General features: G+C 40.8%; 1 protein-coding gene across 1 annotated transcript; it reads left to right on the forward strand.

Moving 5' to 3' along the window:
- Positions 1-8134: 8134 nt before the first annotated feature.
- On the forward strand, positions 8135-10552 carry LOC100672395 (protocadherin alpha-13-like). The gene has a single exon (XM_003404802.2). It carries the CDS (start codon positions 8135-8137, stop codon positions 10550-10552), a length of 2418 nt encoding a protein of 805 aa, XP_003404850.2.
- Positions 10553-15062: the final 4510 nt, after the last annotated feature.

Raw genomic sequence — 15062 nt, forward strand, 5'->3', positions numbered from 1 at the left:
CTATCATCTCTTAAAATGCCAGCTTTATTTTTTTTTAGATATATTTTTTAGATATTTTCTTAAGTGGTTACAATGAATATTACACCTGACATCTTACATTCATAACATTCTAGAGTAAGTTGATACCAACTTAATTTCAGTAACATACAAGAAATTCTATACCTGTTCCCTCCCTTCCCCTTATTTGTTATTATAACCAGTTACATCTTTATATTTCATGTGCCCTGTAGCATAACTTGGAAACCCTGGTGGTGTAGTGGTTAAGTGCTACGGCTGCTAACCAAAGGGTTGACAGTTCGAATCCACCAGGTGCTCCTTGGAAACTCTATGGGGCAGTTCTACTCTGTCCTATAAGGTCGCTATGAATCAGAATTGACTCGATGGCACTGGGCTTGGGCTTGTAGCATAACTTTATCCCTTTTTTATATACATTTATCATTAAAAAGCATGAAGGACAAAACAATCAGAAGCATCAAGCACGAATACCTTATTACTAGTCTTTATACTTGTCAATGAAATTACCTTTACTGGAGATCTTCTTATTTATGGCTTTGAATTACTTTCTAGTGTTTTTCTCTTCCATCTGAAGGACTCCTTTTAGTATTTTTTGTAGAGCTGGTCTGGTGGATATGAACTCTACCAGCTTCTGTTTGTCTGGGAATGTTCAAAGTTCAGTCTCATTATTGAAGGACAGTTTAGCTGGGTATAGTATTCTTAGTTGATAGTTTTTTCTTTCAGTACCTTAAATATATCACTCCATTGCCTTCTGGCCTCCAATTTTTCTGAGGAGAAATCAGTGCTTAATCTTATTGGGAATCCTTTATATGTCACTGTTCCCCTCTCTCTCACTGCTTTCAGGATTCTCTCTTTATCTTTATTTTATGAGAGCCGGATTATGATGTGTCTCAATCTAGATCTCTTCCTGTTTATTTTGCTTGGAGTTCTTTGAGCTTCTTGGATTTGTGGATTCATGTCCTTTGACAGATATGGGAAATTTTCTGTCATTTCTTCAGGTATCTTTAATGTCCCTTTCTCTCATCTCTTTCTGCAATTACCCTGATGTGTATATTTCGTCTTCATACATTAATTTTTTCCCATAATTCCATTAAATTGTGCTCAGTAGCCTTGAACCTCTGTTGTTGTTGCTCTCCAGTTGCCATAATTTCAACTATCTTATCTTTTATATGTCATAAATAAGTAACATATAAATATCTATAAATTTGTGTATTAGCATATATAAATAAATAAAAATTTATTATCTAACTAAATTATTCACTGATTCTTTCTTCTCTCTAATCAAAGGGTTCTTAAATCCTTCCATTGTGTTTCTCATTTCAGATTGTCTCTTTTGTTGCAATATTTCTGTTTGGTTTCTTTTTAGAGTGTCTATCTCTTTTTTAAAATCCTTGTTTGGTTTATGCATTGTTTTCCCTATTTCTTTTAATCTTTGCCTATGTCTTCCCTTAGTTCTTCATTTATGTTTAACATGGTTGAATTATATTCTTCCATTTTGTTTATTGTTTGTGCTTCCATATATGCGGTTTCATTCCCTTCATTTTGTTTATTTGAATGGGCCATGTTTTCTCTTATCTTTGTATGTCCTGTGATTTTTTTGTTGGAGTATTGGAATTTTCAAGGGTATTAACTTTCTCATTTCTCCCTGGTGTTTAATGTTTTTGCCCACCTTACTTTCTGCAAGACTGTTAATCAGGCAGAGACTTTGGACCTTGCCTACTTCTTCCTCTCCGTCTCTGTGATAGCGTCTTCTCCTTCCCTGTTTTAAATAGGATTCAAAAGTTCCAGATCTTGGTTTTCGACTTTTAGTGTCTCCCAAACACACCAGAGAACACACAGTGATCTATCTATCCACCAGAGGCTGCAGCCACTCAGTAGAGATATTGCACTCTAATCAATCTGTCCACCAGGTGTGCAGTCCTCTCTTGTTATTGCTTCATCCCCTGCTCCATGTTTGCAACCACATTTTCAGTAGGAAAGTCAACATCCAATGGACTCCATCAGGGCTGGGTGTTGTCCTCAGGTTTTGCCTGCTTTGTGGGTGTTGTTTATATCTGAGCTGGCATTCAGAGAAGCACAGGCAAACTTTCCTCCGTATCTGGAGGAGCAGGGCCTGACACTCTCCAGATGGACCTTTGACGGATATGTCTTGTTACTTTCAGAGCCACAGTGAGCCTGTGTTGGTTGGGGGAGTAAGATCCACTTAAGTGACCCACATCCTAGCTCTACTGCAGGGGGCCTCCTGCAATAATTCATATCAGCCCAGAAGCCGGCAGTTACCTGGGGAGGGAAGGCCTGGCACACTCAGAATGAACCCCTAGGAAAGTCTGCCTTGTTGATTTCAGAGCCCCAACTGTAGTATTTTGGCTGTGGGAACAGCCACCACTCAATGAACCAGCTTCTTAGCTCACAGCAACCTCGTTCATTGGTTCTCAGCACCAACTGGAAGTGGGGACAGACAGACCAGAATTTACCCCACAGGGAAATCTTCCCTGTTGATTTTGGAGGCCTGAGCTTTGGGATGTCTATTCTGTGCAGGAAGGCAGAGTGCTGGTTGTGTGAGCAGACTTCACTGCAGTGGGTCTTCTGTAGCATTTGCAGTAGTCTTGCAGCTGTGTGTCAGATAATTCTAATATCTTTGTGAACTTAGTACTGGCATCTATTGATTGCCTTTTTTCACTTAGTTTGATATTTTTCTGGTTGTTTGCATAACAATTGATTTTCAGTTGCAACCTGGGCATTTCCAAATTCTGTTGTGAGATTCTGTATCCTATTTAAGCCTTCCATTTTAGATGATTTCTTCTAACACCACACTGAGTGAAAGTGAGCACTGTCTTGTTACTGCTCAATGGATTTAGAAGTTCAGGCTCCTCACTTGGCCTCCATCGACACCAGAATGAGGATGTCCTTTTTAATGTTTTGTGGAGTGAGAGTTCTGGCTGCCCACATAGTCTCCACTGACACTATGATGACGGTAGCCTTGATAACACGGGGGTGATGATGAAAGTCCTGACTTTCTACTATGTCTACCCTGACACTACCTCACCAGGAACAGGGAAGCATGCCTTATTACAGCTGGGTAGAATTGATAGTCCAGTCTCCCCACATCATCACCACTGCTGCCACAGGGGGGAAGATCTCTGTACAGGGAATCTCTATACAGATTCTCTGTGTGTGCAGTTTTCCCCTCTCTCATTCTGGCTTGTGAATTCTGTCTACTTTGTCCTGCACGACTCCATCTCTTCAACTCAGGTAGACTGCCAAGCTCTGCCTGGGTACACTTTCCCTGCACAGTAGCATGGAAACTATTTCTAGGCAGGAAGATGAAGTAATTGTAAGCTCACCTTGTTTGTTTCCTCTCTCTCACAGATCATTATTCTATAGCTCCTGATTTCCAGTGTCCGAAAGCACTTGTTTCTTATATTTTGTCAAAATTTTAAGTTGTTTGACATTGGAAGGTAAATTTCATCCCTGTGTCCTGTCTTGGCTGCTAATGAAGTCTTCTTTCAGTTACTTTTTTTATTTCTCAAAGTTGTATTTAGTTCTTTTAAAATATTCCTGATTATTTTATAGTTTCTTATTGCTTACTCAGTTTTTAATCATAATTTTATTTCTTTAAATGTCTCACAAATATTGTATTTGTGCTTCTGCTGTTTATTAATTATGGTGGGTTGTTCTTTTGTGTTTTTGATAACCTTTTTTATCTGTTTTTTGTTTATTTATTGTGCTTTAAGTGAAAGTTTACAAACCAAGTCAGTCTCTCATACACTTATACACACCTTGCTGTGTACTCCTAGCTGCTCTCTGCCTAAGACAGCACACTCATCCTCTCCACCCTGTATTCCCCATGTCCATTCAGCCAGCTTCTGTCCCCTCCTGCCTTCTCATCTCACCTCCAGACAGGATTTGCCCACATAGTCTCATGCATCTTTTTGAGCCAAGAAGCTTACTCTTCACCATCATGTTTTTGACAATTTTTAATTATTAGGTCATATTTGGTTGTTTTCAATCTGTGGAAAATATGGGATTAAAAAAAATCCCTAAATTGATGATGTTTTCCTCCGTTGAGGAGCTCCATTTGATTCTGCTAGTAACCAGGAGGCACTACTAACCGAGAAACCCTTTAACCTCATCCAGGTTCTTATCTCCTTCATCTTGCTGTTGGCCCATTTCTCATAACTCTAGCCTGACATTAGCATTTGGATTAGGGAAAACCTGTCTTCAAATGTATTGGCTACAGCATCAGTCACCTTATGACCATCAGGTAATATAAATGAGAAAAAATACAAAAGAAATGCCAAGATACTGGCCCTGACACCATTGAGCAGCTAAGCCAATACACAGGAGATGCCTATCTCCAAACTTCTTCTTATGTGAAACAAATAAAAAAAATGTGTTTGCTTCACTATTATCTATTAATTTCAGATAATAGCATTCCTGACTGATACAATTTCTACATCCAATTCTTCAGCAATTTCTGTTTTCATTACCTTTGAAATAAATCACTAATCTGACCATTGAAATAAATTCTAGTGCTGTCACTTTATTCTAAGCTTTTTTTTTTGCACCATGATCTCACACCTCACTCCTGCAAATTGCCTCCTAACTTGTCTTCCTGCTTCAATTCTTGCCTTCCTATAATCTATTTTCTACACAGAGTGATATTTGTAATGCTTAAGCCAGATCAATGTTACTCCCTGTTCAAAACACTACAGTAGCTTCTTATCACGCTCAGAATAAAATCAAAACACCTTACAATGGTCTAAAGAGCTCCTGTGTGGTATAGACCATCGCTACCTCCCTGACTACAACTTTCACCACTCTGCCTCACTCTGTTCCAGCTTGGCAAGATTTCTTTCTGTTTTGCAAGCATGCCAAGATAAATCTAATTTCAGAATCTTTGTACCTGAGTTTCCTTTGCCTGGAATGTTCTTTATCCAATGTCCACATGACTTTCTTCTCCCTTTACTCAGGTTTCTATCCAAATGTTTCCTCCTCACAAAGGTATCCCTTGACCACCCAAGCAGGAATAGTCCCTTTGCAGTCAGTTTCAACTTTCTCGTCCTGCTTAAATTTTTCACAGCAATTACCACTCACTTTTAAAAGGAGCGTGTATTTATTTGTTCATCTTTTCTCCACCTTTAGAATGTAATATGCATATTTTATTCACTGATAAATTCTTAGTGTGCAGAACTGTGCCTGGCACAAAGTTAGCATGTAATTAACATTTTTTAAAGTGAAATAATAATGGTGAGTAAATTTGATAGCAGACTTGGAACTTGATGGACTCAGGTTCTAGTGCTTGATGTTGGTTTTTAATCACTGGTGATTGAAATCAGTCAGATGACCAGACCCTGGAGAGTGTCAACCAGGTGACCATAATGATGGAGGCACTTTCCTATTGCCCAGTTGCACATGAGTACTTCCTTACTGTATGACTTTTTTAAAATGACTTATTTCGTTCATGTGAATCTCTAAGGATGGTAATTTTATTCCTATATAGTTAATGTTTAATTCTTTGATTCACTGTTAGATATCAAGATGAATTTTCACTTGAAGATACTCCCTATACATGATAATAAAAATAAGTCATTGGCGTATAGAGAATGCTAACCCGCGTATTCTGTTCCACGAAGGCTTGCATGTTGAGTTTCTAAAATTACTTTGAAATAATTATTGTGTATAATTTAAAAGTAGATTTTCATCTGTCATAATTATATTCTAATGTATGAAGCAAGTATTGTATCCCTGTCTAATCCATTTTCTTGAATGATATAATATTTTCAAAATATGAATATATGACATATGATTGTCAGAGCTTATTAGATCTTTTTATATATGCATATAAATAGGAGCTATATATGATTATGTCATTTTATCTTATTCAGATTAGCTTATACTCGTTTCCTTCTCTCATGGTATAATTTTATAAAATGTGAATAAAAGAGACAAAATTCCAAGCTTTGGAGAGACCCCTGGGATTGGATATGAAACATAAACACATTTCCATATACAGTTCTTACTAAAAATACTAGAAAGGCTGAAACTCTTTCTTTTCTTCCATATTTTTCCATGAGATGGGTGGCTAGTGTAACACGGAATTGAACTTGCATGCTGTTGAATATATGGGACAAGTAAGCTCTTGATTTTTGAATCACGGCCTCAACTAGCACTTATAATTGGGTAGTTCGAAGAACAGTTAAAATTCAGATATCAAACAGGCTGAAATAAAAGTGCAGCAATTGGATTTAACTTTGCTCACGTTTTGTTGCTTCACTTGCTGATCCTAATCAGGAACACTACCGTCATCAATACGATATGATTATGCGGAACATGAGGGCACCTATTATGGTTTTCTTTTCATGTTCAATATTATGGCACGTGTCTTAGTTTTAAAAATAATGCTGGGCACATGCTCTAAAGTAAAGAAAAATTCTATTTTTGCTGAAGAATTTTCACCATATGGCTACATTGCACTCAGGATTGGTATTGCAAAAAAATTAGATTTTCAATGATTTTTCTTCTGTGAAATAATATCTCATGAGAAGAAAAAATTTATCTTGATATTGATAGAACATTTCTGTCTCAAATATGGATATTCTCTTACCAATTAAAAATACATCTAAATAAAGCAGGGTTGTTGCTAACCGCTGTTGAATCATCCCGACTCATGGCAACCAAACTCTTACGCAATGGGATGGGACCTTTGTGATTCGTAGGGTTTCTACTGGCTGATTTTTTGGAGGTAGATTTCCAGGCCTTTCTTCTTAGTCTGGAAGCTTCAGTGAAATCTGTTCAACTTTATGTCAACACGCGAGCCTCCATTGACAGGTGGCTGTGCTTGAAGTGCTTTGGCTGGGAATCAAACCAGGTCTCCCACGTGGAAGATGAGAGCTCTAGAGTGGAAACACGACAGTCCTCTAATAAAGCAATAAAGATAAAGTTAACATTTGTTTTAGAAAAAATGTGGCAACAGCATTCAAAACAATCTTTACAAAGTGGACAGTCAGGTTGAAAATTCCTGATCTAGTAACATAACAGCAACCCTGGTGGCGTAGTGGTTAAGTGCTACGGCTGCTAAGCAAAGGGTCAGCAGTTCAAATCTTCCAGGCGCTCCTTGAAACTCTATGGGGCAGTTCTACTCTTTCCTATAGGGTCGCTATGAGTCGGAATTGACTGGACCACACTGGGTCTGGTTTTTTGTTTTTGTTTTTAGTAACATAACATTTAACTCACATTCAGTTTATTAGCCAAAGTCCAGTGCATTTATTAAATGTCTTAATTTTTGTTTCCACTAATATGACCTAAACATTGTGTCGTGCCATTAAGAAAATATCATAATATCAGTGCAACAATCTTTCTCCATTTTCCACATGTTAATTGAGGCATTCTTTAAGAATTTCTCTATTTTCAAAGCAATTTTTCAAAGTAATTATTGACCTTCTACAAGATTACATGCTTTTGACGAGAGAGTTTTCATGTATTTAAATCCATTTGATCACCCACTGACTTTAAATAAATTTTTTCAGGTTTTTCAAATAATTACTTTGGTGGATTATATTTATTTGTGTTGCAGATAGTTAAGGTTGATAAGAAATATATTACAGTATTTGAGTTTGAAAATCAAAGTTGCTTTTGTACTAAATTTATTTGAGGAAGCTAATCTCTAGGTAAATTTTAAATACTCAAAAATTTTCTTGAGAGTTCCATATGCAGTGAATCGTGCTATAAATAAACGTGTAAATTTAGGGTAGAGAATCGTATTTTAACATAGGATTGTTTGTGGTGATGCTATTCATTTGGAGAAATTTGGAATATTTGCAATCAATTTGATGAAATCAACTATAAACATTAAGAAAGGATTGCAGTATTTGAAGAAGTAAAACTATGCTCTCTAGGTAGTTGATGCATTTATAACTTTAGACACTTGAGGTCTCTCTTCGCCCAAAATCCTGCTTTTAGCAGGGCTGTCAGAGATACACAAAAGAGGAGGCGGAGTTCCACATCCGCTCCGGCCATTGTAGTTCACGGAGTGTGAGGCTTATAGTATAACAAGATTCTTGTGTTTTAACTCCAAATAAGCAGCCAGCTTTGATATCCGAGGCTCTCAACTTGTGCTATGGTAGGTTCTCCCAGAAAAGGCCCGGGATCCCGGCGCTTGCTGCTGTCGCTTCTGCTCCTCGCAGCCTGGGAGGCCGGGAGCGGCCAGGTCCACTACTCCGTCCTCGAGGAGGCCAAACACGGCACCTTCGTGGGCCGCATCGCGCAGGACCTGGGGCTGGAGCTGGCCGAGCTGGTGCCGCGCCTGTTCCGGGTGGCGTCCAAAGGCCGCGCGGACCTTCTGGAGGTGAATCTGCAGAACGGCATTTTGTTCGTGAATTCTCGGATCGACCGCGAGGAGCTGTGCGGGCGGAGCGCGGTGTGCAGCATCCACCTGGAGGTGATCGTGGACAAGCCGCTGCAGGTTTTCCACGTGGAGGTGGAGGTGAGGGACATTAATGACAACCCACCGGTGTTCCCGGGATCACTGAAAACATTGTCCATTTTAGAATCTAGGCCGCTAGATTCTCGGTTTCCACTAGAGGGCGCGACTGACGCGGACATCGGCTCCAACGCTTTGCTAACGTATAGGCTCACGCCCAGTGATTATTTTTCGCTGAATGTAATTTCGAAAAACTATCCAAATAAATTGGTAGTACTCGTATTAAAGAAATCATTAGACAGAGAGGAAATTCGTGAGCACTCCTTGTTACTAACAGCCACAGACGGGGGCAAACCTGAACTCACAGGCAGCGTTAAACTGCTTATCGAGGTACTAGACGTCAACGACAATGCTCCTGAGTTTGACCAATCGGTGTATGAAGTAAGTCTTCGGGAAAATGCCGTAAATTGGACGTCTGTAATAAAGTTAAATGCTTCAGATGTGGATGAAGGTTCCAACCAAGAGATCACCTACCACTTTAGTAGAGATAATTATTTCAGGATAACAGAAATATTCACCATCATTTTAAATACTGGAGAAATACGACTAAAAGGGAATTTAGATTATGAAGAAATCACCTCTTATGAAATCCTAGTGGAAGCAGCAGATAAGGGGAGCCCACAAATGAGAGGGCACTGCACAGTCCTAGTGAATGTCTTAGATATCAATGATAATGCCCCCGAAGTATCAGTAACTTCGCTGTCTTTGCCGGTCAGAGAGGACGCTCCACACGGCAGCGTCATTGCCCTGATCAGCGTGTCCGACCGCGACTCCAGTGCCAACGGACAGGTGACCTGCACCCTGATGCCCGATGTCCCCTTCAAGCTGGTGTCCACATTCAAGAATTACTATTCGCTGGTGCTGGACAGCGCCCTGGACCGGGAGAGCGTGTGGGCCTATACGCTTATGGTGACAGCTCGGGACGGGGGCTCGCCTTCCTTGTCGGCCACTGCTAGCTTGTCCGTGGAGGTGGCCGACGTGAATGACAACGCACCGGCATTCGAGCAGCCCGAGTACACGGTGTTTGTGAAGGAGAACAACCCGCCGGGCTGCCACATCTTCACGGTGTCGGCACATGACGCGGACGCTCAAGAGAACGCACTTGTGTCCTACTCGCTGGTGGAGCGGCGGGTGGGCGAGCGCGCGCTGTCGAGCTACGTGTCGGTGCACGCCGAGAGCGGCAAGGTGTACGCGCTGCAGCCGCTGGACCACGAGGAGCTGGAGTTGCTGCAGTTCCAGGTGAGCGCGCGCGACTCGGGCTTCCCGCCTCTGGGCAGCAATGTGACGCTGCAGGTGTTCGTGCTGGACGAGAACGACAACGCGCCGGCGCTGCTGCCGCCTGGGTCGGGCGGCGTGAGCAGCTCTGCGAATGAGCTGGTGCCGCTCTCAGTGGGTGCAGGCCACGTGGTGGCGAAGGTGCGCGCGGTGGACGCTGACTCCGGCTACAACGCATGGCTGTCTTATGAACTACAGCCGGCGGCTGGCGGCGGACGTAGTCCGTTCCGCGTGGGTCTGTACACCGGCGAGGTGAGCACGACGCGCGCCCTGGACGAGGCGGACGCGCCCCGCCAGCGCCTATTGGTGCTGGTGAAGGACCACGGGGAGCCGCCGCTGATGGCCACGGCCACAGTGCTGGTGTCACTAGTGGAGAGCGGCCAGGCTCTGAAGACGTCGTCGCGAGTGTCGTCGGGTGCCGCGGGACCCGAGGCGACGCTGGTGGATGTCAACGTGTACCTGATCATCGCCATCTGCTCAGTGTCCAGCCTGTTGGTGCTCACGCTGCTGCTGTACACCGCGCTGCGGTGCTCTGCGCCGCCCACAGAGGGCGCGTGGGGGCCGGGGAAGCCCACGCTCGTGTGCTCCAGAGCCGTGGAGAGCTGGTCCTACTCGCAGCAGAGGCCGCAGAGGGTGTGCTCTGGAGAGGGGCCGCCCAAGACCGACCTCATGGCCTTCAGCCCCAGTCTACCTCCAGATCTGAACGTGGCAGAAAGAAATGAATATCCAGAAGCAAATTCGGATCTTTCCAGTAATGTAAGTCCAACTTCGGAGCTTTAACTTATTTAACAATATTTTCAAATGTTACTTAAAAAATTTATTCGAGGTGTTCGCTAATGTTGAACCAAATCTTGCCATTTAATGTAGCTATTCTATTGCTTGAAGCTGTCTCTTGAATGGAATTTAAAAACAAACAAAACAAAATAGGGACAAATTTTCTTGTTCCTTGATTGAAATGGTAAGATGCTTAACAAATATATACTTAAATTCTATGTAGTGCTGTTAATATTTAACACAGGATCTCAACGTGGTGAAATTCTCAATGTGGTCAAAATATAGATATTATCACCTATTAAGGAAAAAAAAACCCGTTGTCGCAAGGCGATTCCGACTCATAACACCCTATAGGACAGAGTAGAACTGCCCTATAGGGTTTCCAAGGACCCCTGGTGGGCTTGAACTGCCGACCTTTCCATTAGCGGCCAAGGTCTTAACCATTGTGGCATCAGGGCTCCATTATTACCGGTATCTTCTAGTAAAATGTCAAAGCCTGGACAAATAGGCAGAGTTACAGAAACCATCTACTTTTCCTAAGGTTGCTAATTTTAAAAATGGGCAATAAAAAAAAGAGTTTTTAAGTAAATGTAATTGAAAATATATCTACAGTATTGGATAACTTTTTTATTTCCATGTTAAAACTTACAACCACGACTTTCATTGTCATTGTGGACAATTTCCTGATGCCATTGACCTTGAGTTCACCTGGGTCTAGAAGGCTTAAAATTGCATGGATTTGTTGCTTAGGAGATCCAGTGAGGAAGCACTTATTGAACAGCTCCCATTTACTCACAGATGTTTTCAAACTCTTCGTTTTCACCTCCTCGATCAACCCTTTTAATGACTTTGTGATGCGGATACTTTAGTCCCATTTAATGGATGAGTGCCTGAGGTTCAGAAAAACTAAGTTCAGTATTCTTTTCTGAACTTTTCTTTGTCTAACCAAAGTGTGCATAAAGGAGGATCTTATTGCATTCTTGGCTAAAAAAATAGTAATATGTGGCTGTTATTAGTAAGTCTTCTGGAAACAAAGCAGATTAAGTCATTCCCTTTTATGCAAACAGTATTCAGAAAACAGTGTAATTCTCATTGCTTCAGCACAAGAGCAATATAATCAAGTGGCTGGAAAATGCCTTTTAAGGGACAATTAAATGATCAAACAATTGAATGGGACAGAGCAAGCTATGTTTTAAGGAGGAACTGAAAATCGTGGATTGTATTGAAAGGGTAAACATACCGTTTTCTTTTTGAGGTAGAGGCTGGCATTTGAAACTAGAATGGCACGACTTGCTTCTTCAAGAATTTACGTAGGTTAAAAAAAGCAGTAATCTAACAGTACTTCAATGAGAAGCTAACCCTACGATTATTAATGGAATTAAACATCATTTGATGAATACCAATAGCCTTTTTTTTTTTAATTTTGCCTGAAGGCATTCAGGTCTGCCTTCATACAACTGCATTGGGACCACTGTCAAGCACGGAATTTTAGATTGATACATTGTGAATTCAAGAACAGCCAAACAATTCTTTCTGTGTTGTAATGGTTGTTGTGAAGGTTAAAAGTTTTCTAGATTACTTGAAAGTAGTAACTTGGAGGTGGATCTCAAAAATTAATCACTATTGAAACCAAAAGGACTACAAAGTTTGAAAATCAATTTTTTATGAAAAAAGGTACTTCTAAAACAGGGAAAAGATTATCAAGAAGTTGTATTTTATTTCAAGTATTTATTTTAATGTAAATATGGGTGGATGCCTATTGGTAGTTCTTTGCCCATTCAGAATCTTCATGTAGTTGATACAACTTCAACACTGTTGTCTTTTTTCACAATATTTCTTCCCGGGAATGCATTGTATCAGGATTCTTCTTCATAGAGACCAACCAGTTGCTTTCTTTTTTTACTTTTCCACCTGTTCTTTCCTCTGATTCATTCGTTATTCATTGAATACTTTAGTATTAATAAAAACATTAATATGGATTTATGGCAAATTCTATTTTTAGTGCTTATTTCATCATATCCTTACAATTTAGCCTTTCATTTAGGAAATTTATTGACTTTAAGATGCCCATGACCTCAAAAGGTGGAGTTATATATGCTGAGAACTTAATACCATGTTATAACCATTGTTATGCAATTGGATTAATTTTATTTAACATTAAAAAGTATTTGAAAGAACTAGACAAAGAATAACATGACCTTTATGATTGTACGGAAATTTTGAGAGAAACAGGATTATTCTCATTTTTCTGTGGAAGCTCCAATTTTCAAACTCTGCACTGAAAATAAAAACCATTATTTTTCTCAGTAAAATCTTGATGAAAAGATACCTTTTTTTTTGTGTTATTCAACTTTGGTAATTAGTTTTGGCCTCTACCAATATTTATATCATAAAGTGCCATTTTATTTTCAAGTTACCTTGGTATAATGACACCAATGCAATTTCATCTACAGGAAAATGTTGTCTTTTCCACTGCCCGTAATTCTGTTTCCTGGTACAACAATAAATAATTAGAAAAGTAAGGTGTCATTTGAGACACCTTTAAGACTTGTGATCAGCCAAGAAGACAAATACCCAAAGGACTAAAAACCACATGAACCAGAGACTCCACCAGCCTGAGCCCAGAAGAACTAGACAGAGGCCAGCTGCCACCACCGACTGGTCTGACAGGGATCAAAATAGAGAGCCCTGCACAGAACCAGAGAAAAATGTAGAACAGAATTTAAATTCATGAAAAAAAGACCAGACTTACTGGTCTGACAAAGACTGGAGGAACCCCCGAGACTATGGCCCCCAGACACTCTGCTAACTCAAAACGAAAGTCACTCCAGAAGCCCACTTTTCAGACAAAGATTAGACATGCATATAATACAAAAAATAACACACATGAAGACCATGCCCAAAGGTAGGAAGGAACAGGAACTGGACGAACGGACACAGGGAAACCAGGGTGGAAAGGGGGAGGTGCTGTCACATTGTGGGGATTTGCAACCAGTGTTACAAAACAATATGTATATAAATTTTTTAATGAGAAATTAACTTGAGCTGTAAACTTTCATCTAAAGCACAATAAACTTAAAAAAGAAAAATAAATAAATACTAATGAACAGGGGAAAAAAGAATACAAATAAATGAGAACGAGAAACAGTTGTTTATTTTGGTAGCCACCAGTGCTGCTTACCAACGTTTCTGTTCTTCTGGGAGCCCCAGAGGATTGCATTTTCCTGTTGCCTTGAGGTGGCATGGCTATGTGATTTTCTTTGGCCAGTGAAGTGGAATGATGTGTGTCACTTCCAGGCAGAAGCATAGAATTGCCACCATAACTCTTTTCTGCTATCTCTTCCTCTTGCAGCAATTATGGAAGCACAGGTTGATACCGAGAGGCTATAAGATCAAAGCAATCTGGGGTGCTGAACCAACTGGTGGAGAAAAGCTGACCTAGGGAATTTCTCATAACCACAGGGGATGTCGTAGGAGCAAGAAATAAATCTGCATTTACTTTAGAGGGAAATCTGAAATATTCAGTGGGCAGCAATATATTTATCGGAGTTCAATGCCTGCAAGATGAATGTCAGCAGGAGAAATTCTAAGAAGGGAGCATTACAAGTTATATGACTGTTGTCGTTAGTTGCTGTGGAGTCAATTCCGATGAGCGACCTCATGCGTACAGAATAGAACTTCTCCATAGGGTTTTAAAGAGTGTGACGTTTTGGAAACAAATCTCCAGGTCCCTCTTCCAAGGTACCTCTGGGTGTGTTTGAACTGCCAACCTTTTGACTGGTAGTCAAGCACTTAACTGTCTGTGCCACCAGGAACTCCTTAATACAACTGAGAGGAGAACATTATTATTGACATTTTTACTAAGGTATCTGACTGTCTTAGGCTGGGTTCTCTACAGAATCAAAACCAGTAAAGCGTATAAATATATAGAGATTTATATCAAGGAGGCTCACTCGATTTTAGAGGCTGGAACATCCCAAGTCCGTGAATCAGGATAGAGGCTTCTCCTGATTCAAGTAGCCGCAGGGGCTGGTGAACCCAAGATCTGCAGGTTAGAGAGCAGGGCTCTTGTTCACAGGCTGTGGATATCCATGAATCCCAAGATCGACAGGCAAGACTGCAAGGCATCTCCTGATTCATATAACTGCAAGTGCTGGCGAACCCAGGATGGGCAGGTCGGAGAGAAGGGCTGTTGTTCACGGGCTGTGAAGATCTACAAATCCCAAGATTGGCAGATAAGCTGCTAGCTCAAGTCCCAAGAACCAGAGATCAGACAAATAGGAGGCAGCTGCAGGATCCAGAGCAGGCAAAAGCCAGAACGTCCACTTATATCCGGATGCGGGCCAAATGCCCAAGGAAACTCCCTTTCAACTGATTGTCTACTCACAGCAGATCCCATCATGGGAGTGATCACATATAAACACTAAGGATCACGGTCCAGCCAAGCTGACACACAATCTTAACCATCACACTAACCATTAAGCAGATTGGATTACATGGACTGTGTAGAAAAAAT

The sequence above is a fragment of the Loxodonta africana genome, chromosome 2 (assembly GCF_030014295.1).
Source record: "Loxodonta africana isolate mLoxAfr1 chromosome 2, mLoxAfr1.hap2, whole genome shotgun sequence".
NCBI lineage: Eukaryota > Metazoa > Chordata > Mammalia > Proboscidea > Elephantidae > Loxodonta > Loxodonta africana.

Coding starts and splice junctions, on each gene's coding strand:
- LOC100672395 (XM_003404802.2), top strand. CDS start 8,135: ATGGTAGGTTCTCCCAGAAAAGGCCCGGGATCCCGGCGCTTGCTGCTG.